This window comes from Notamacropus eugenii, chromosome 5, assembly GCF_028372415.1.
Source record: "Notamacropus eugenii isolate mMacEug1 chromosome 5, mMacEug1.pri_v2, whole genome shotgun sequence".
NCBI lineage: Eukaryota > Metazoa > Chordata > Mammalia > Diprotodontia > Macropodidae > Notamacropus > Notamacropus eugenii.
In genome coordinates, this window is record NC_092876.1 from 91,804,197 (window position 1) to 91,828,155 (window position 23,959).

Below are 23,959 nucleotides of genomic sequence, written 5' to 3' on the forward strand. Positions count from 1 at the left end.
ATTTCAGCATTTAAAAAAATACTTTTCAAACCACATTTTGGACATTCACAGTAGAGAAATTACATTTCAATCACAGATTCAGTCATCAATTAGTTTACAATACCATACACTTCTGCAGACTGACAAGAAAGATACTCTGTTATCTATGTCTCTTGTCTATCTGACCAGAGTTTAGAAAGGGAGAGAGAGAAAGAGAGAGAGACTTTTCTTCTAGAGGGGGAAATAAAACCATTTTCTATCTTTCTACTTTGCCTGAGCAAGCCTTAGGAGGAAGCCTCGGTACAAGATACAAACAATACAGCAAGACAGACATGGAGAATGAATTTGCTTTCTAGATTTTTTCTTTTTCTTTTTTTTTAATTTCCCACTGAAAGGTTAGTGTGCACCGTTTTCTAAAACTAATCTCAAAGCTTTTAATTTACAAAATAATCAAAGGTGTCAAACTGGGTCCCAGCAATTTATCAACTGAATTTCTTGGAGTTTTAGACCAAATTTCACATAATCTAATGGTGTGTATTTTAGTCATTTCTATTTCAACTGGGAGCTTGCCTTGGTCTTATGCAATTAAAATTCTTCCAAAAAAATCTCTCTCAAAATGCTACTAGTGGATGCCATTAGTATCTAAGGAGGAAGACCACAATTTTATCAATAAATTGGAGGCCTAGCCATCCCCTTAGAAGGACACGGTCTAACAAATGAGAAGCTTATGTGACTTTCCTTACAGTACCTAGTTTGGGTTTACCTTAGCTCAGAAGATTTGATGTCAAAGGGAACTGACATTTAGGGAACTTTTCTACAAAGAATTATCAGAGAAAAATCCACAAGGGCACTCTCAAGGGATTTCTTGGAAAGATCCCACTAGGGTCAGGGTCTCCCCTTGATCTCACTACCACCATCAAAACGGTATCAGGTAAAATAGAATATCTGAGAAGGCAAAGTCTGAGCTTATGGTACTAATTAGCAAAAGCATGCAATTGGCAAAGAAATCTGATTCAAAACTCCTCAGTAGGTTGAAAAACTTGAAGAAAATTTCACAAAAAATTTTAATAATAAAAGCACATTTGCTATTTTTTTGATTTGGGGACATTCCAGATGTCAGATGTTGTGATTGGTTGTATCCACCTGCATCATATAAGACAATTAATGGTACTGTGATAAATGATTTCACTGAAATGACATGATTTGTAAGAAAATTAAACTTTAACTCAGGAAACAAGTTTAACTCAAGCAACTAGACAAAACGTCAGTAATGCCACACAGTTCAATAGGTTTGATTCTCTCAAGTACATGTCCTCATGGACAACACCTACAACTTCTTCTTACCCCAATGAACCACATCCTCTATAATGTCAAGAACTAGCAAATCTGCGGGAGAATCCAAAGGAGTCATTGTCTTATTTTTTTCATGAAAAAAGACTGTGCTATTCACAATATGGCTTTGTCAAATCAGAACTAGCTCCTGACTCTCCAAATCAGAAAGATAAAGGCACTGTACAGCTCAGAGAACAGAGCAATAAGCTTATAGTCAGGAAGACCTGAGTTCAGCTGGCCTCAATAGACAAGTTCTGTGACCCTAGAGAAGTGACTGAAACTCTGCTTCAGTTTCCTCCACTGTAAAAAAATGATAATAAACACACAGGATTTTTGTGAGGATCAAATGAGACAATATGTGTAATGTGATTGCCACAATAGCTGGCACGTAGTAGGTACTAAGTGTGTGCTCCCTTCTCTTCTCCCATGCAGAGAGCTTGGAAGCTCAAATAGAAGAATCTTAGAAGAATTTAATCTGATGTTTGGGAACTATCAGTGTTAACAAGAATACATGTACACTGGAAAGACTTTAATCATGCATCTCCCTTAACATCTTGGCTTGAAAATGCTCTTCAAGGGGTTTAAGACCTGAGGAAATAACACTGAGCAGGTAAGATATATCAGTTAAATATCAGTTTGTCAACTTTGTGGTATTTGACTGTTCCTTTGTGTCTATTTACCATTGGATGCAGTACTGTATAAAAATTTTTGTTTATATTCTCCTGTCCTTCAGATAACAGTAACTGTGTTTTACATGAGCAATCTGTTTTGGTGCATATAATAACTATTGAAAAACAAAGAAGTAAACACATTGTTGCTGCCTAGAGTTAAATGTCCTAAGAAATAAATTAGAAAAAAAAATATTTCATGAGAATGAGACAATGATGAATGTACGAAGAAATCTTGTGGTTAGTATTGCATAGAATTCAAGAAAAATTGCTGCAATTCAGTGCCATGATAATATCATAGTCTGTAAAACAGGAAAGGGGGGAATAAAAAAAGAAAAAAAAGAAATGTGCACAAAAATTTTGTTGTGTATTTGAAAGGAATAGCAAGTCATGCACAGGAAATTAATAGTTTCATACATAATCATATACTTATTTTATTTTACTTCCTGATGAAGATGATTGTTTCATTCCACAAATTAAAAAGAAATATAAAGTAGAACAAAAAAAGAAATGGGAATGGAAACAACTGCAGTTTTTACCTGAAACCCATCAAATTGGCAAAGACAAAAATCAGAAATTTTGGAAGGGTTTAAAATATTTATGTATTCTAATATATGGTTTTATATATTCTAATTTATTCTATATATTAACTATACACATATTCTAAATTATCCATATATATATGTACATATATATATATATACGTGGGTATATATATTTATATGTCTAAAGTTAGCCCACCATTCTCAAAAATACCTCATCACAGAAACTACACTAGAAAAAATAATCACTAAACACTCTTAACTATTCCACTAATATTGGTCCTACCCCAAGAAAGACAAAGAAAGACAGATAGATCCCATAGGTCGTAGAATATTTATAACAGAACTTTGTGGAGGTAGAAAAACATGAAAATAAAATAGGTGAACATCACTTGATGAATAAATAAATGGACTGATGAATGTACTAGATTATGACTGCAGTATAAGAAATGAAGAATGTAAAGAATTCAGAGAAATTTAGGAAGACTTTATGAAAACATGCAGAAAAATATAAGTAGATTTCAGTGAATAATCATGCAATTGCCATTATAACATAACGAAATAAAAATACCAAATGCTGACCAATATCATTAACAATCTTAAGTCCAAAGGTAGAATATACCTCTAACATTCAATCAATGAGGTAAGTGACAGATAAAGCATATATTCATATATATACACATACAAAGGGAAATGACATGAGTTTAAAAATGTTTCTGTTTTTTTAATTAAGCAAAAGTGTAATTTCAAATATGAAAATCAACTTTTTTAAGACATATGGATATATTTCTAAAGACAAATTTGGAGTGTATGTTATACCTGGTATCAAATTAGTTCATTCATTCTTAGTCTTTGCAGTAAATGATCTCATTTTTCTCAGTATTTTTCACATAAACATTTAAAGACTTTTTGAAACCCTAACCTAACTATGCCTTACCTCTCATGTTATCCTACCATGATTACCTAGTAAACAAATGAAAGATTTCAGTGATGGTAGCATTATAGTTAATAGAGTGGGAAGGGATCACAGAGGCCATTCATTTAGTTCAACACCCTTATTTTACCCATGAGGGAACTGAGGATCACAGAAGCCAAGAGGCCTAGAACACACAGATACTGAGTGTTTTTACCAAGGTCCTCTGACATCACAGTCATTTCTCTTTCTCATACTGAATGCCTAAATGAATGGACTGGGACCTAGGTCAGAGGCTAGGGAGCTGCATCATCCTTTTAGCTTCAAAAACCAAGAGATGAGATATTTATCCCAGGAGAGAGGCACTTCTGCTGGAACCCAGGGGTTAATGAGATCCTACATAAATCCTCTCTTGCTGCCATCCAGACCATGAAGAAGAATAAAGAAAAGAACCTCCAGCCTCTGATACTGGAAAAAACAGAGAGTAGGAGCATATTGGGTGAGTTAATCAGTGTGATACTGGGGAGCACAGAGGAAAAGAGAGATCCTGGGGTAGTGACAGAAATGACTCATAGGTGGAAAGCAGCCTCGACTGAGACTGACATCTAAGCTGTTACCACATATTTCAGATACACTGGAGATAATAAGGACATGTTTCCTGAAGCTGAATTCCATCTTTCTAGCTGCCACCCTGCCCCCTACTCCTATTCATCATCTCAGCAAAATCATCACTGATACCAGTACTTTTCTTAACAGCTCTTCTAGTTGAGACCTTTTATTTTTCACATTCTGTCTGATTCCCAGAAAGAAAATTTGAGGCTAGACATCACTGTATTCTTGACTGCATCAAAACAAACAATACCCTGGATCAGTCAGCGGGTGGGATCACCTCTTTCTCCTGGGAATTTTTTTTCTCATATAATTGCTTAATTATGTCATCAAGAAATCTTTCAGGTAGAGTTTTTTGTGCTCTTATAAAATTGCATTCAAAAGATTCTTTTAAATTAGGGGAATGAAGATTTTCCTTGATCTCACTTAAGAAGGACATTTTACACTCATGTCTACTCAACCTGGGCACAACTTCAGCACCTCCACCTTCCTGCTCACAGGCTTTCCTGGCCTGGAACAGTCATATGTGTGGATTGCCATCCCCTTCTCCTCCATCTATGCCATGGTTCTTCTTGGGAATTGCCTGATACTCCATGTGATCAGGACTGAACAGAGTCTACATGAGCCCATGTTCTATTTCCTAGCCATGCTGGCCCTCACTGATCTGTGCATGGGTCTGTCCACTGTGCACACAGTCTTGGGGATCCTGTGGGGGCTCAGCAGTGACATCAGTTTGAATGTCTGTATTGGGCAGTCTTTCTTCATTCATGGTCTGTCCTTTATGGAATCTTCTGTTCTCCTTGCCATGTCCTTTGACCGTTACATTGCAATCTGCAACCCACTGCGCTACTCCTCTATCTTAACCAATGCCAGGATAATTAAGATTGGAGCAGTCATTATTATTAGGAGTTTCCTTTTTATCACTCCTGTCATCATCCGCCTTAAGTTCTTTCATTATTGCCGACCCCATGTTCTCTCTCACTCCTTCTGTCTACACCAGGACCTGCTCCGCCTGACCTGTTCTGACATCCGCTTCAACAGTTTCTATGCACTGGGGCTCGTGATTTGTACTCTAATGCTAGACTCTGTCCTTATCCTTGTCTCTTATGTTCTAATTCTGAAATCTGTCTTGGCTATTGCATCTCGGGAAGAAAGGCTCAAATCTTTCCAGACGTGTGTCTCCCACATTTGTGCTGTGCTAGTCTTTTACATCCCCATCATTAGCCTAACTATGGTACACCGTTTTGGCAAGCATCTCTCTCCTATAGTGCATGTCCTCATGGGTAATATTTATATTCTCTTTCCTCCCTTGATGAACCCAGTTATCTACAGTGTCAAGACCCAACAGATCCGAAGTAAGATACAGAGGTTCTTCTCATGGCAAAGGTACTGAGTGACTCCAGTGTTGCACGAAGATACATACATACATACATACATACATACATACATACATACATACATACATGTGTATAATTTTCTAAATATTTTATACTAGCAGTAATAGCAGTAAAGTCATTGTTTTGATCATTTAGCCTTTCTATCAGCATTGTCTATGGGACTAGTTGAATACTAAATGACAAGACAGAATCTACTCCAACAGGATCATTAAATTAGCAAGTCTCTCATCAGAGTCATTGCAGACATACATGCAATGATGCAGAATTAATACTCTGGGAAAATATGCAACAGTAGAATCAGATTTTGTGTGGGTCACTGAAATAAAGTGACCAAATGCATGAATGACTGCAAAATTGTTTTTAGACTACAGACTGCAGTTTTTAGAGTTGTTGCATGAATGCCAAATGACCCTTCGGAAAAATCTTTAAAGAAAAGGGGATAATAGTGACTACTTGATGTGGTCAAGGGCATAGCAGCATAAACTCCACAAAAATTTGCTTAATATAATTGAATATCAAAGTACAAAAGGTTCTTGAAATGGGTACTCCAGTAGAGAACCAAAGAAATGTAAATAATCTATGGCCCTACTAGTTCATTCACTAGTGTTATTAGACATTAGGTTTTTTTTACTTTACCATAATCATCAGCCATAAGGGCAATATCACCTTGTCAGAGCTAGAATATCCTCACCATCCTCTGTGCTGAGAGGTCTCTGAGACATTCAATCCTTTAGGGATCAGTGAAGTCAAACTAGCCCATTTCTCTATTTCTTAGTGTAATATCCCCTCCAGATACACAGGGGAATTCCATGGGATAGAGCTCTTAAATGTAAAGAAATCCTGATTTTGCTTTTATTTATTTGAAGTGTATAGCAGGGTCTCATACGATAAAAAGAAACTGTGCATAGCATACATAGGAATCTATTCTTGACAGTAAACTCTTATTATCAGCTAGGGTTTTCTTCCTCTCATGGGGTGGGCACATGCCTACAAGAGAACAAAGTGTCCCTTTGTTTCCTCCATTATACCAAATCATATCACAACCCTCCTTCAAAACCTGGCAAAATGTTGACTGACCTTTATTGGAGACTTCCAAATCTAACACCTTGGTCTTTTCTCCTTCTACCCCAGTGGACAGGATTAGATTTCCATGCATCCATTTAAATCTGCTACTACAATACCCAGTAAAAAGCTCTTAATCCATTGAACATTTGTATTTTCTGTCTACTAAAGTGATTATAACTTTTATCAACAACAAATTCTATTCCTTCTCTTTTATGTCTCCCATGAAAGACGACCTACTTAATGTTTCTGTCTCTGATAGAAGCACGTGTTAAAACACAGCATTTATTTCATGTGTATTACTCTGAAGGTGATTACCTACTTATGCAAATGTGTTTTAGAAAATATTATCATTGTAAGGACAAAACAGTGCTGGGATAGATGTGTTAAGGCCAAGAGAGCATCTGTAGTGAAATGACACATTTTTTCAACAAGGCCAGCATGGGTAATTACTTTTCTCAACTATTTTTTTGTCTTAGTTTTCTATTTACCAATGGCAGAGTTGGGGGTGAGAAGGAAAAAAACACAAATATTTGATTATCAAGAAAAAAGTGTGAGAAAGGATATGACTCTGAAAGGAGAAAATAGAAATGATGAAACATGTGGGAGAGAGAAAGAGGTAATATAGAGAATCCAAAAGAGATTGAGACAAAGGAGTGTTTTTGGGGAGATGAGTGAGCAGTTGATGGGGGTATAATGAAGTAAACAAAGATTAGGAACTTACTGGACTTGACCTTAGTCTCAGCCAGCAGTGCAAGTATTAAAGGTGTTAGTCACATGTCTCTCTTGGACAGAGTATTAAGTTGTACTGGAAAGAATGACAGTATCGTATAATCCCAGTATAGATCGGGTAATCTACTCTCTAGGTATCTAGGTGACTAAGTGGATTTGTAATCAAGAATGCTCTTCTTTCTGAGTGGCATGACACTTCATAGTTGAGTGATCCTGGGCCAGTCATTTAATCCCATTTGCCTCAGTTTCCTCATCTGTTAAATTACCTGGAGACAGAAATGGCAAAACACTCCATAACATTTGCCAAGAAAACCACAAAAGGAGTCTTTCTGAAAGGTTGGACATCACTGAAAAAGAACTGAACAACAATCTACCCTGTTTGGAAACCCTTAATGAATGAGAATTCATGACTATTCTGACTGATCATCCTGAATTTTAAGATCTTATTCTTTGCAATATGTTTCTTGTATTGAAAGCAAAGTATACCCATATTCCCATTTCTTCTACTACACCTTGTTCCAATATAAAAGTTATTGTTTTCCTTGTGTCAGCTCTTCCTGTATCTGAAGGCAGCTATCAGCTAGGCAAATATCTGTAATTCTCCCAACTGATGCTCAATGTAGCCTGGTTCCCAGTTCCATCTTTGCCTTATGCTCCACAATGACAATACTTCATTAATTAAAAGCATCTATAATTTCACCATAATAGGCACAACCTTCACTGGTATGTAGTACAGGATTAAAGGCTGTGGAACTGAATGAGTTCATCTAGTCCAACCTTTCATATGCAGATGTTAATTATGATGCTTCAAAATGGGAGGTGACTTGATTAAAAATGTAAATGGCAGAACTAGCATTCAAATCTAGGTATTTGACTCTAAACCAATATTCTTCATTAAACCATATCAAGCAATTTGTTGTGGGAGAAAACTTTATTATTTTTTTAAATTTATTTGATTCTTGTTTTATATGAGAAAATACTATTTAACCGAGGATGTGTAGTATGTGTAGATCCTGCTGATCCCAGAGACCCTGAAATAGACCTAGGATTTGCTATTTGGAACCCACCCAGGCTTTGATTTGGGACCTCACTCCATGCTTGTTTCTTTGCCCTGATCAAGTTTTATTGAATATTTATTAAATGTATAGATAGGTAGATATAGACACACACACATACATCAGGCTACTTACATGTATTATCTATATGTATATTAAAAAAAACCTCCCTGTGTGTAGTCCATTCCACTTATTTTCTTTGCACTGTTGTTTGAACTCTATATAATGTAAAACCAACAAAGGCTGAGGAGAACCTCAGCTATTCATATTTTTCCTGGCTCTTTCCCTGTCTGCAGAACTTAATAAAATACTTTCTATACACCTATATAGATTTTGCTTTTCTATTGACTCATAATGGCCACGTTCTTCTTCAAAAGATCTACTTTCTAGTTCTTCATATAAGTCAAGCCATTGTATGTGGAGGTGTTTGTTTAGGTATTTTAATAGGTTACATCTATTTGGTGGTAAGTATTTTGTATACACTACCAACTTGGGACATTATTCCAAGGGTCACACAGAGAATGCATCAGCCAAATATGCTGAGCATGACTATTAACACCAATTTCATTGGACAATCCCCCTGATTCATTAGAAAGAAAATAAATAACCACACCTTAGGTTATACTAGACATTGGGGATTATAATATTAAATCGAGAAAAGAGTGAAATGACAGGTTGAAGAGTGACTTCCAAGTCAATATGGTTGATCTCATCTATCCTACTACGTGTGGACATTTTTCTACAATGTATTTTTTTTCTTCTTTAAAAAAAGTGGTATACAGACCATAATTAAGGAATTTCACGATGATGTGGACACCAACATGGGCAAAGCAAGAGAATTCTGCCTCACTTCACCAAAGAGATCCCTGCAATTCCCCTCTGATCAGACTCTGGGTCTCTCCATTGTCTGTGGGTAGAGGACTCCAAAAGCTGCCACTGCCACTTTTCTTTGACCATTTCATATCTTATCTCTTATACTTACTAGACTTATGACTGTACCAGTCAACTTTATTTCTCTGAGCCTCACTTTCTCTATATTTAAAATAGTGATAATATTTCTAGTACTATTTACTTCATAAAATTTTAATGGAAATGTGCTTTGTGAACTTTAAAATGCTACAAAACTGCAAATTACTATATTTATTTTATGGAGGAACCAAGGGAAAAATTACATTATGTTTCTGTACCTTTCTGTTCGGCTTTTTTTGTCTCCCGTGGTGATGCTTTGTATCTCCCAATGGGACAGGGTATAAATCCCTGGAATGGAAAAGATGTGATGACAGCAATTTAGTTTGTAATCTGGGGTTTTTGTCTCATAAGGGAACTTGGATCAATTAGGTTCTACAGTAGATTTGAGTGTCTGGCCTGTATTTAAGAAGATTCATCTTTCTGATTTCAAATCTGGCCTCAGACACTTACTAGTTGTGTAACCCTAGTTAAGTCACTTAAAATCTGTTTGCTTCATTTTCCTCATTTATAAAATGAGCCAGAGTAGGGAAATCAGACATCTTGGGAGCCACCAATATCTATATAAGTAGGAGGGTATGGACAGCTAGTCATACAAGGTCAACACAATGGTAACAAATATGTCACAATCTACATATAAAGGTAGGTCATTCTATCCCAGCAATGCACTCACTATTTGAAGGGAAAAATAAACACATACATAAAATTAGCACAAAAATACAGAAATACGAGTAAAGAAACCTTAGTGTGCTTCCAATATGGCAGAGTGAAAGCAGGGACTTGCTTGAGGTCTCCTCCAAACCCCTCCAAATACATTTACAAAATGACTTTAAACAAATTTCAGAGATGTAGAACCCACAAAATGGCAGAGATGGCATGGAATCTTATATAGGTTCTACACATACATTCATATTTAATATATTTTCACCTTAGTCATGTTGTACAGAAGAATTAAAGTGAATGGGAGAAATCATAGAAACAAAACAAAACATAACACAAGCAAAAAAGATCTGCTTCATTCTGTGATCCTATTCCATAGTTCATTCTCTGGATGTGGAAGGCATTTTGCCTCAAGAGATGACTGGGAATTTTTTAGTTCCTTGCACTGGTGTGAAGGGCTAAGTATACCAGAAAAATTCCTCACGCACTATGGTTGTTGCTGTGCACAAAGTTCTCCTGATTCTGTTCTTTCACTCAGCATCAGTATATACAAATCCTTCCAGGCCTCTCTAAAGTCTTCCTGTTCATCATTTCTTATGGCACAATAGTATTCTATTACATTCATATACCACAACTTGTTCAGCCATTCCCCAACTGATGGACATCCCCTTGATTTCCAGTTCTTGGCCAGCACAAATATAGCTGCTATAAATATTTTTTGTACAAATACTCCTTTTCCTCATTTCCTTTGGATCTCTTTGGGTAACAGATTTAGTAGTGGTGTTACTGGATATGCATTCTGATTGCCTTTTGGGGATAGTTCCAAATTACTTTCAAGAATCTTTGGATTAATTATTAGTTCACGACTCTAGCACTAGTGAATTAGTATCCCTATTTTCCCACATCCCCTCCAACATTTATAATTTTTCTTTTCTGTCATACTAGCCAATCTGATTAGTTGGTTGATTGTTGTCCTTCATTCTCAAAAAGGACCAAAATTACATCACAGTATTGGATTCGAGGTACAGTGTGTCCAACTGTGTCTAATTTGACCAATATGAGGCCAGAAGACTCTACCACAGGTCAGGCAAATATAGGCCCCAAGAACACTTGAATATGTATAAATTTATACATCTCATGTTTCTTTTGAACTAGTACAATTCTGCTTTGCTCATAAAACATAGCACCTTATTTGATACAGGCATGCCATGCTGCTCAGTCCTTTTCCAGCATCTCCCATGTCATGCAATTGATTCCAAAGTTCTTCAGAGAGACATTGAGAGTGTCCTTATATCACTCCTTCTGACCTCCATATGAGTGTTTGCCTTTTATGAATTCACCATAAAATAGTCCTATAGGCAAATGTGTGTTTGGCCTCCAAACAATATGGCCAGGCCCTACTCTTTGTAGTAGAGTTTGAATGTTTGACTGTTTCTCTCCAGAAAGTACCTCACTGTCTGATACCTTATCCTGCCAGGTGATCTTCAGAATCTTTTTGAGACAATTCAAATGGAAGAGATTCAGTTTCCTAGCATGTTGCTAGTATACTGTCCAAGTTTTATAGGCATATAACAATGAGGTGAGCACAACAGCTCTGTAAACCTTCAGTTTGGTGGGCAGTCTAATACTTGTCTCTCACTCTTTCCTTCTGAGACTCTCAAACTGTGAGCTGGTTCTAGGAATGCATGTGTCATGCTTATCGTCTATGTGGATATTCTTGGAAAGTATACTGCCATGTGAACTTATCCAGAGCACTGAATGTTTCTCCATTTGCTATGCCAGATGGCTGCACATATAGATGTTGTGGAGTGGGCTGGCAGAGAACCTATGTTTTCCTGGTGTTGTTAGGCCAAAATTAACAAAAACATAAGAGAGTCTATCCATACTTTGTTCCATTTCAGCCTCAGAGGGCTGCGTTAACTGCAAAATCAAAGTCACACATCAACTCTTCTTTTGCTTTAGTCTTGGCTTATAGCCCTTTCCAGTTAAATAATTTACCATCAGTGAAGGAGATGACCTTGATGATGTTCTTGTCCTTGTTGAAAGTATCTGAGAACATTGTTGAGAACATCAGACTAAAAGTGTGGGAACAAGCGCACAGTCTTGCTTCACCCCATTGTGACTGGGAAAGCAAAAAGCATTACTCATTATCCAGAAGCCAGGGAAGTGTGCCATCATGAAACTGACATATAATAATGATGAACTTCCCCATGTAATCAAATTTTGCCATAATTTTTTGCAAGTCTTCATGACTGGCAGAATGGCCTTGGTCATATAGTTGAATGTTTTATACTTTTCTGGTGTTCTGCTCCTGTCCTTTCTCTAGGAAAGAATTTTTTAAGGAAAATTCTCATGAAATTTTTTAAGGAAAAATAAGAGCAAATAATTTAGTAAAAGTCACATTACTTAGATTTTTGTCACTCTTTCCCTGGAGATTGAAAGATGTGTTGTTTAATGTAAGGAGAGAAGGTTAATACACTGATTCCTTAACGGCTAGTCCACACTGAAAATAATAATCTATCCAAGAATAAATGTAGCTTCATAAATGACTGAGGAATAGGCAATATGATATTTGCTGTCTGACAACTCTAGGCAAGAGAGGGAGGGAGGGAAGGGGAGAGAGAGAGAGAGAGAGAGAGAGAGAGAGAGAGAGAGAGAGAGAGAGAGAGAGAGAGAGAGAGAGAGAGAGAGAGACTTCTTCTAAAGGGCAAAATAAAAACATTTTCTCTCTTTGTACTTTGCCTGAGCAGACCTCAGAAGGAAGCCTGGGTACAAGACAAAACAATACAGCAAGGCAGACACAGAGAATGCATTTGCTTTCTAGATTTCTTTCTTTCTTTCTTTTTTTTTTAATTTCCCACTGAAAGATTAGTATGCACCATTTTCTAAAAGTAATCTCAAAGTTTTTGTTTTACAAAATAATAAAAGGTGTCAAACTGGATTCCAGCAATTTATCAACTGAATTTCTAGGAGTTGTAGATCAAATTTCACATAATCTATTGATGTGTTTCTTAGTCATTTCTATTGCAACTGGAACTTGCCCTGGTTTTATGCAATTAAAATTCTTCCAAAAGAATCCCTCTCAGAATCCTACTAGCGGATGCCATTAGTATATAAGGAGGAAGACCACAATTTTATCAGTAAATTGGAGGCCTAGCTATCCTCTTGGAAGGACACAGTCTAACAAATGAGGAGCTTATGTGGTTTCCCTACAGTCCCTAGTTTGGGTTTACCTTAGCTCAGAAACTTTGAGATCAAAGGGAACTCTGACCTCTAGGGCAACTTTGCACAAAGAATTATTAGAGAAAAATCCACAAGGGCACTCTTAGGGAATTTCTTGGAAAGATCCCACCAGGGTCAGGGTCTCCCCTTGATCTCACTAGCACCATCAAAACTGTATCAGGTAAAATAGCATGTATGATAAAGCAAAGTCTGGGCTTATTAGCAAAGGCATGCAATTTGCAAAGAAATCTGATTCAAAGCCCATCAGTAGGCTGAGAAACTTGAATTAAATTTCACAAAAAAAATTTTACAATAAAAACATATTTGCTATTTTTTTCTATTTAAGGATTTTCCAGAGGTTGGAGATTGTGATTTGTTGTGTCCACCTGCATCATACAAGACAGTTAATAGTACTGTGATAAATGATTTCACTGAAATGACATGATTTGCAAGAATATTAAGCGTTAACTCAGGAAACTAAAGTTTAACTCAAGCAGCTAGACAAAATGTCAGTGATGACACAAAATTGAGTTGGTTTGGTCCTTTCAGGTACATGTCCTCATGGTACATCCTCTTCTTACCCCAATGAACCACATCATCCGTAGTGTTAATACCTAGCAGATCTGTAGGAGAATCCAATAGTTTTTTCTGCCATAGTTTTTCTTGAAAAAAGACTGAGCTGTTCACAATGTGGCTTTGTCAAATTAGAACTATCTTCTGATTCTCCAAATCATAAAGATAAAGGAACTGTACAGCTCAGAGAACAGAGCACTAGGCTTATAGTCAGGAAGACCTGAGTTCAACTGACCTCAATAGACAAGCTCTGTGATCCTGAAGAAGTGATTTAAACTCTGTCTGCCTCAGTTTCCTCAACTGTAAAGTAATGATAATAATTACACAGGATTTTTGAGAATCAATGAGATAATGTTTGTAATATGATTGCCGCAATGCCTGGAATATAGTAAATACTAGATAAATGTGTGCTCCCTTCCCTTCTCCCATTCAGAGAGCTTGGAAGCCCAAATAGAAGCATCTTAGAAGAACTTAATCTGATGTTTGGGAAATATCAATGTTAGCAAGAATACGTGTGCACTGGAAAGACTTTAATCGTGCATCTCCCTGAACATCTTAGCTTGAAAATGCTCTTCACAGGAAATAAGGGTTAAGGCAATAACACTGACCAGGTAAGATATGTCAATTAAATGTCAATTTGTCAACTTCATGACATTTGACTGTTCCTTTGTATCTAATTATCATTGGATGTAGTACTGTATAAAAATTTTTGTTTATATTCTCCTGTCTTTGAGATAACAGTAACTATGTTTTACATGAGCACTCTTTTTGGTGAAGATAACAACTATTGAAAAACAAATATTGTTGCTGCCTAGAGTTAAATGTCTTAAGAAATAAATTAGAAAAAAATAATACTTCATGGGAATGAGACAATGATGAATGCACAATGAAATCTTGTGGTTAGTATTGTATAGAATTCAGGAAAAACTGCTACAATTTAGGGACATGGTTATATCGTACTGGAATGAGAAGATAAGGGCCAAACTTGAATTATTAATTTTTTTTTTCCTGCTCCTCAGAGGCCCTGGAAAGGGGCAGTAGGAAGAGGAGTCAGCAGAGACGTATGACATTTCTCCTTCTACTTTGGGTCCCTTTTAGAGCAAAGGCAAAACTCATTGGGATACTTCCAGGAGCTGATTCCCAGCTGTTGGGATTGGAGAGGAATGGAGGGGATGGTGCAGGGCAGTGATGAGCACAGGAGTGACAGAGACAGAATATGATGGTGCACACCTACTTGACACTGCAATATCCTTTGAATTAATGGGTAATGCATAAATGAATTTGCCAATGATCAAGAGAAACTCTCAAAGCTTAAGAACAGCCCTTTAAAATTCTCAGTAACACCTTTTACTATTAGAAAGAACTTGAATTTGAAAGTTAGTAGGTGTTATTTCTGACTGCCTCTAACTCACTGGCTGATTCTGGGGCAAGTCACAAGCACTCTGGTCTTCAATTTCTTAATCTGTAAAATGAAGAACTCACAGCAGATACTCAACAAACAATTGTTTAACATACTTGAAATATCAAAAGATACTAGGAGTGCTGGGCCTGGATTCAGGAAGATCTGAGTTCCAATATTCTCAGATATTTTCTAATTATGTGACCCTGAGTAAATCACTTTACTTCGTTTTGCATCAATTCCCTCATCTGTAAAATGGGGATAATATCACCTACCTCCTAGAGTGGTAAGGATCAGATGAGATAATAATTGAAAAAAAAAACACATAGCAGAGGCCTTGGTACATAGTAAGCACCATAAAAATATTAGTTATAATAATAAAATTGTTATTTTAATATTATTACTAATGAAAACCTAGAAATTTGACAAAAAGTAGATTTAGATCAACATTTTACATGGCATATAACAAAATAATCTCCAAATAGATATGCATCTTCAATATAATGGTAACACTGCTTTCTTTTGTTTTACTTTAAGGAGGGGAATTAATGTAAGTAGTTTTCACAGCTGTGGATAGGGAAGACTTCTTAAATTAGGGAGAGAAGTAACTATTAAAATAAAAACAATTTCAGTTGAATAATTTGAAAATGTTTTTTACATACATAAAATGAAAGTAGATAGAAAAAGAAGAAAAATTATCTCATGAGAAAAAAATCTTCCAATCAAGTATATTTAGTGATGGTTGGCTATTCATTTGTATATGGCATTCATGTGAATATGTAAGAATAAGGACCATTTCCAAAGACAAATGGTCGAAGGATATGAATTGTCTATTTGTCAAGGAAGAAATACAAATTATCAACAGTAGGAAATATTATACAAAAGCACTTATGAAAATGCAAATTCTTAAATTCTTACACTTCTCACACACAAGGTCATTATGGTTATTTGCTCCTGTAAATTGTATATCAGTTCTATTTTCTGAATCCACTCATCCATTTCTCAGCCAGTGCCAGAAGGTCTATGGTTCTGATGGAATAAGATTGTGCTTTAAGAAATGATGATCTCAATGATTTTAGAAAAAAAAAAACCTGGAAAAGATTTATCTGAAATAATGATGAGTGAATTGAGCAGAACCTAGAGAACATTATATACCTTAACAAGAATACATTTTAGAACAACTTTGAGTGGATAAGTTATTTTGTCTATTATAAATATCCAAATTGACTATAAAGGACAAAGATACTATCTGCACCAAGACAATGAAATGATAAATAGAAGTATGTATAGAATAATTTTGCATATATATGTATACACATACACACACATACATATATATATACATACATATGTACATACATACACCCCACACATACGCATTTGTATCCAATGACAGCCATCTCTAAAACAGGAAAGGGAGGGAAGAAAAAAAGAAAAAAAAGAAATGTACATGAACATTTTGTTGTGTATTTGAAAGGAATAGCAGTTCAGGCACAGTAAATTTATAGTTTCCTATATAATCATGCATTTTTTTTTATTTTATTCACTTATGGAAATGGTTGTTTCATTCCACAAATTAAAAATAAAACAAATACAAACTGGAACAAAAAAATGTAAATTGAAACAACTGCAGTTTTTACCTGAAACCCATCAAATTGGCACAGGCAAAAATCAGAAATTTTGGAAGGGCTTCAGAATATTTGTATATTCTAAAACACATATATTCTAAATTATTCAATATATAGACTACATACATAAAGTATATATAGAGTATATGTATATTTTAAATTAACCAAATATATATGTATGTATATTTAAATGCCTAAAAATGAGCCCACCATTCTCAAAAATGCATTAGAATAACAACTATGTTGGAAAAAAGACATCACTAAACATGCTTAATGAACTAATACCAATACTGGTCCTACCCCAAGACAGACAAAGACAGAGGGAATAAGTTCCATAGGTCTCAAAATATTTACAACAGAACTTTGTGGAGGTAGCAAAAACATGAAAATAAAATAGGTAGGTATCACTTGATGGATGAATAAACAGGATGAATGTAATAGATTATAACTGCAGTGTAAGAAATGAAGAATATAAAAAATTCAGAGAGGAAGGCTTTATGAAAACATGCTGAAAAATATAAGTAGATTTAGGTGAATAGTCATACAATTACCATTACAACAAAATGAAATAAAAATATCTGACCAATGTCATTACCAACCTTCAGTCCAAAGGTAGAATATATTTCTGATATCCAATCAATGAGGTAAGTGAGAGATACAAGCATACACTCACATATACACATATAAAAGAAAATGACATCAGTTTCAAAATGTTTCTGTATCTTTAAGTGAGCAAAAGTGTAATTTCAAATATGAAAATCAACTTTTCTAAGACACATAGAACGTAATTCTAAAGACAAATTCGGAGTGCATATAATACCTGGTATCAAATTGGCTCATTCATTCTTAGTCTTTGCAGAAAATGATCTCATTTTTCTCAGTATTTTTCACATAAGCACTGAAAGGATTTTTGAAACCCTAACAAACTATGTACCTTGCCTCCCATGTTATTCCTTCACAATTATCTAATAAGCAAATAAGAGATTTCAGTGATGGTGGCATTATAATTAAAGAGTGGGAAGAGATCTCAGAGGCCATTCATTTGGTTCAACACCCTTATTTTACACATGAGGGAACTGAGGATCACAGAGGCCAAGAGGCCAAGAACACACAGATACTAAGTGTTTTGAACCCAGGTCCTCTGACATCACAGTCATTGCTCTTTCCCTTCTCATACTGAATGCCTAAATGAATGGACTGGGACCTAGGTCAGAGGCTAGGGAGTTGCATCATCCCTTTAGCTTCAAAAACCAAGAGATGAGATATTTATCCCAGGAGAGAGGCACTTCTGCTGGAGGCCAGGGGTTAATGAGATCCTACATAAATCTTCCCCTCCTGCCTTCCTGACCATGAAGAGAAATAAGGAAAAGAACTTGCAGTCTCTGACATTGGAAATTGCAGAGAGTAGGAGTGTATTGGGTGAGTTAACCAGTGTGATACTAGGGAACACAGATAAAAAGAGAGATCCTGGGGTAGGAAAATGAATGACTCATAGGTGGAAAGCGGCCTAGTCTGAGATTGACTTTTAAGTTGTTACCACATATTTCAAATACACTGGAGTCAATAAGGACATGTTTCCTGAAGCTAAATTCCATCTTTCTAGCTGACTTTCTGCCCCCTGCCCCTATCCAGCATCTGAGCAAAATCATCAATGCTACCAGGACTTCTCTTAACAGCTCTTCCAGCTGAGACTTTTTATTTTTCACATTCTGTCTGATTCCCAGAAAGAAAATTTGAGGCTAGATATCATTGCATTCTTGACAGGATCAAAATCAACAGTACCCTGGATCAGTCAGCTGGTAGTATCATCTCTTTCTCCTGGGAGATATTATTTTCTGTTTTAATTGCTTAATTTTGTCATTGAGAAATCTTTCAGGAAGAATTGTTCATGCTTTTATAAAATTGCATGCAAGAAGTTCTTTTATATTAGGGGAATGAAGATTTTCCTTCATCTTACTTAAAAAGGGCATTCTACACTCATGTCTACTCAACCTGGGCACAACTTCAGCACCTCCACCTTCCTGCTCACAGGCTTTCCTGGTCTGGAACAGTCCTATATGTGGATTGCCATCCCCTTTTCCTCCATCTATGCCATGGTTTTCCTTGGCAATTGCCTGATACTCCATGTGATCAGGACTGAGCAGTCTGCATGAGCCCATGTTCTATTTCCTACCCATGCTGGCCCTCACTGATCTGTGCATGGGGCTGTCCACTGTGCACACAGTCTTGGGGATCCTGTGGGGGCTCAGCAGTGACATCAGTTTGAATGTCTGTATTGGGCAGTCTTTCTTCATTCATGGTCTGTCCTTTATGGAATCTTCTGTTCTCCTTGCCATGTCCTTTGACCGTTACATTGCAATCTGCAACCCACTGCACTACTCCTCTATCTTGACTGATGCTAGGATAATTAAGATTGGAATAGCCATTCTTATTAGGAGTTTCCTCTTAATGACTCCTGTCATCATTCGTCTTAAGTTCTTCACATACTGCCGGCCCCATGTTCTGTCTCACTCTTTCTGCCTACACCAGGACCTGCTCCGCTTGACCTGCTCTGACATTCGCTTCAACAATTTCTATGGACTGGGGCTCGTGATTTGTACCCTAATGCTAGACTCTGTCCTTATCCTTGTCTCTTATGTCCTAATTCTGAAATCTGTTTTGGCTATTGCATCTTGGGATGAAAGACTCAAATCTTTCCAGACTTGTGTCTCTCACATCTGTGCTGTGCTAGTCTTTTACATCCCCATCATTAGCCTAACTATGGTACACTGTTTTGGCAAGCACCTCTCCCCTATAGTGCATGTCCTTATGGGTAATGTTTATATTATTTTTCCTCCCTTGATGAACCCAGTTATCTACAGTGTCAAGACCCAGCAGATCCGAAGTAAGATACAGAGGTTCTTCTCATGGCAAAGGTACTGAGTCACTCCAATGTTGCATGAAGATACATACATATATACATACATATATTTGTACAATTTCTAAAATATTTTATGCTAGTAGTAATAGCAGCAAAATCATTGTTTTGATCATTAGCTTTTCTATTAACATTGTCTATAGGGCAATTTGAATATTAAATGACCAGACAGAATCTACTCCAACAGGATCATTAAATTTGCAAGTCTCTCATCAGAGAGTGACTATAGACATACATACAATGATGCTGAGTTAAGATTCTGGAAAATGTGCAATAGTAGCATCAGATTTTGTGAGGGTCACTGAAATAAAGTGACCAAATGCATGAATGACTGCAGAATTGGTTATGGACTACCGACTCCAATTTTCAGAATTATTGCGTGAATGTCAAATGACCCTTATGAATAAACTTTAGAAAGGGGGATAATAACGGCAACTTGATATGGTCAAGGGCATAGTACCATACACTCCACAAAAATTTACCTCATATAATTGAATATCAAAGCAAAATAGATTCTTGAAATGAGCACACCAGTAGAGAAGCAAAGAAATGTAAATCATCTATGACCCTAGTAGTTCATTCACTAGTCTTATTAGATATTACTTGTTTTGCAACTTTACTATAGTCATAAACCATAAGGGTAATGTCACCCTGTCAGAGCTAGAATATCTTCATCATCCTCTGTGTTGAGACATCTGTGAGACACTCAACCCTTTAGGGATCATCGAAGTCATACTAGCCAATTTCTTTATTTCTTAGTCTAAGGTCCTCGCTAGATACACAGGGGAATTCCATGGGATAGAGCTCTTAAACATAAAGAAATCCTGATTTTGCTTTTATTTATGAAGAATATGGCAGGACCTCATATGATAAAAAGAAACAATGCATAGCATACATAGGGATCTATTCTTGACAGCTCTCATTATCAGCTAGGGTTTTCTTCCTTTCACAGGGTGGAGACATGCCTATAAGGGAACAAAATGTCCCTTTGTTTTCTCCATTATACAATGTCACATCACACCCCTCCTTGAAAACCTGGCACAATATTGACCTCCATTGGAACCTTCCAAATCTTACTCCTTGGCCTTTTCTCCTTCTACCCCAGTAGATAGGATTAGATTTTCATATATCCATTTAAATTTGGTATTTCAATATGCAGTGAAAAGCTCTTAATCCATTGAGTATTTGTATTTTCTGTCTATTAAAGTGATTTATCAACAACAAATTCCATTCTTTCCCTTTCTTTAATGTTTTTCATGATAGGCAGCCTACTTAATGTTTATCTCTCTGAGGGATGTACCTGTTAAAACACAGCATTAGTTTTCATGTGCATTACACTGAAGGAGATTATCTAATATGTTTTAGAAAATATTACCATTGTAAGGACCAAGTCAATACTGAGATAGATGTGTTAAGGCCAAGTGAACATCTGTAGTGAAAGTGTGAAATGACACATTTTTTCAGCAAGGCCAATATGGGAAATTGCTTTGCCCAACTTTTTTTTTTTTCTTGTTTCTATTTATCAATGGCAGAGTAGGGGGTAAGAAGGAAAAAACCACAAATGTTCTTAGTCTTTGTAGAAAATGATCTCATTTTTCTCAGTATTTTTCACATAAATATTGAAAGGCTTTTTGAAACCCTAATACAACTATGCCTTTCCTCCCATGTTATTCCTCCATAATTGTGCGTTTGTCCTTCGTAGCCGAAGAAGACCATGCCATCAGAGAAATTATGACATGACTTGCACTTGATTTTGTTTTGAGTGAGGGAGGGCTGTGCAGTCACCAGCCTCACTTCTCCTTGAGAGCCATCTAAATCCAGTGACCAGATATATTTATCAGGATGACAGGAGATGATCCAGGATGAGGCAATTGGGGTTAAGTGACTTGCCCAAGGTCACACAGCTGGTGAATATCAAGTGTCTGAGGTGAGATTTGAACTCAGGTCCTCCTGACTCCTGCACTGGTGCTCTATCCACTGCACCACCTAGCTGCTCCTCCTCCACAGTTACTTAGTAGACAAATGAAAGATTTCAGTGATGGTGGCATTATAATTATAGAGTAGGAAGAGATCTAAGAGGTCATTCATTTAGTTAAACACCCTTATTTTACACATGAAAGAACTAAAGATCACAGAGGCCAAGAGACCAAGAACAGACAGATACTAATTGTTTTGAACCCAGGTCCTCTGACATCACAGTCATTGCTCTTTCCCTTCTCATATTGAATGCCTAAATGAATGGCCTGGGACCTAGGACAGAGGCTAGAAATCCTTTTAGCTTCAAAAACCAAGAGATATTTATCCCAGGAGAGAGGCACTTTTGCTGGAGCCCTGGGGTTAATGAGATCCTACATAAATGCTCCCCTCCTGCCATCCTGACCATGAAGAGCAATAAGGAAAAGATCCTGTAGATTCTGATATTGAAAACTACAGAGGGTAGGAGCATATTGGATGAGTTAACCAGTGTGATACTTGGGAGCACAGGTGAAAGGAGAGAGATCTTGGGGTAGGAAAAAAAAACCACTCATAGATTGAAAGGGGCATCATCTGAGACTGACATCTTGGTTGTTACCACATAGCACAGATAACCTGGAGAGAAAAAACACATGCTCCTTGAAGCTTAATTCCATCTTTCTAGCTCACTTTCTGCCTCCTTCCCCTATTCAGCATCTGGGCAAAATCATCACTGATAGCAGGACTTCTTTTAACAGCTCTTCTAACTCAGATATTTTATTTTTCACATTTTGTCTGATTCTCAGAAAGAAAATGTGAAGCTAGATATCATCGAATTCTTCACACCATCCAAATCAACAATACCCTGCATCTGTCAGCTGGTAGTATCTCCTCTTTCTCATGGGAAATACTTTTTTCTCATACAGTTGCTTAATTATGTCATCAAGAAATCTTTTAGGAAGAATTGTTCATGCTTTTACAAAATTGCGTGCAAAAAGTTCTTTTAAATTAAGGGAACGAAGATTTTCCTTCATCTTAAAAAAGGCATTCTACACTCATGTCCACTCAACCTGGGCACAATTTTAGCACCTCCACCTTCCTCCTCACATGTTTTCCTGGTCTGGAACAGTCATATGTGTGAATTGCCATCCCCTTCTCCATCTATGCCATAGTTCTTGGGAATTGCATGATACTCCATGTAATCAGGACTGAACAGAGTCTGCATGAGCCTATGTTCTATTTCCTAGCTATGCTGGCCCTCACCAACCTATGCATAGGGCTGTCCACTGCTCAGACAGTGTTGTAGATCTTGTGGGGGTTCAAAAATGACATCAGTTTGGATGCCTGTATTGGACAATCTTACTTCATTCATAGTCTGTCCTTTATGGAATCTTCTGTACTCCTTGCCATGTCCTTTGACCATTACATTGCAATCTGCTACCCATTGCACTACTGCTCTATCTTGACTGATGCCAGGATAATCAAGATTGGAGTAGCCATTATTATTAGGAGCTTCCTCTTTGTCACTCGCATCATCCGCTTTAAGTTGTTCAGTTACTGTCGGCCCCATATTCTCTCTCACTCCTTTTGTCTACACGGGGACCTCCTCCATTTGGCCTGTTCTGACATCCACTTCAACAGCTTCTACGCACTGGGGCTCGTGATTTGTACCCTAATGCTAGACTCTGTCCTTATCCTTGTCTCTTATGTCCTAATTCTGACATCTGTCTTGGCTATTGCATCTTGGGATGAAAGACTCAAATCTTTCCAGACTTGTGTCTCTCACATCTGTGCTGTCCTAGTTTTTTACATCCCCATCATTAACCTAACTATGGTACACCGTTTTGGCAAGCATCTCTCCCCTATAGTACATGTCCTTATGGGTAATACTTATATTCTCTTTCCACCCTTGATGAACCCAGTTATCTACAGTGTCAAGACTCAGCAGATTTGAAGTAGGATACAGAGGTTCTTCTCATGGCAAAGGTACTGAGTCACTGTAGCAAACATACACATATACATAAAAGTATATGTGTGTGTATATATATATATGATATTAAAAATAATATATCCTGGTAGTAATAGTAGTAAAGTAATTGTTTTGATTGTTTAGACTTTCCATCTTCATTGTCTATGGGACAATTTGAATGCTAAATGACCAGACAGAATCTTCTCCAACAGGATCATTAAATTAGCAAGTCTCTCATCGGAGAGTAACTATAGACATACATACAGTGATACTGAGTTAATACTTGGGGAAAATGTGCAAGCAGAATCAGATTTTGAGTGGGTCACTGAAATAAAGTGACCACAAGCATGAAAGATTGCGGAACTGTTTTTAGAATAGTCTCC

At 36.8% G+C, this 23,959-nt stretch overlaps 1 protein-coding gene and 2 pseudogenes across 2 annotated transcripts; all 3 read left to right on the forward strand.

The window, feature by feature from the left end:
• The first annotated feature begins 3,298 nt into the window (after positions 1-3,298).
• Positions 3,299-5,436, forward strand: LOC140508737 (olfactory receptor 51V1-like). Of its 2 annotated transcripts, XM_072616618.1 has the most exons (2): positions 3,299-3,327; positions 4,521-5,436. In XM_072616618.1, the coding sequence occupies exons 1-2, from the start codon at positions 3,299-3,301 to the stop codon at positions 5,434-5,436; spliced, it is 945 nt and encodes a 314-aa protein (XP_072472719.1). The 2 variants fall into 2 exon arrangements, with proteins under 2 accessions (XP_072472719.1, XP_072472718.1); XM_072616617.1 differs by lacking the exon at positions 3,299-3,327 and having other exon boundaries at positions 4,492-5,436.
• A 13,280-nt stretch (positions 5,437-18,716) lies between these two features.
• On the forward strand, positions 18,717-19,659 carry LOC140508738 (olfactory receptor 51V1-like; annotated as a pseudogene).
• A 3,005-nt stretch (positions 19,660-22,664) lies between these two features.
• LOC140508739 (olfactory receptor 51V1-like) lies at positions 22,665-23,600 on the forward strand (annotated as a pseudogene).
• Positions 23,601-23,959: the final 359 nt, after the last annotated feature.

Bases quoted from the DNA above. Each gene is read 5' to 3' on its own strand.
- LOC140508737 (XM_072616618.1), top strand. From the start codon at position 3,299: ATGGATATATTTCTAAAGACAAATTTGGA. The intron at 3,328-4,520 runs GTGTATGTTATA...GCACAACTTCAG, and splicing joins TTTCTAAAGACAAATTTGGA to CACCTCCACCTTCCTGCTCA.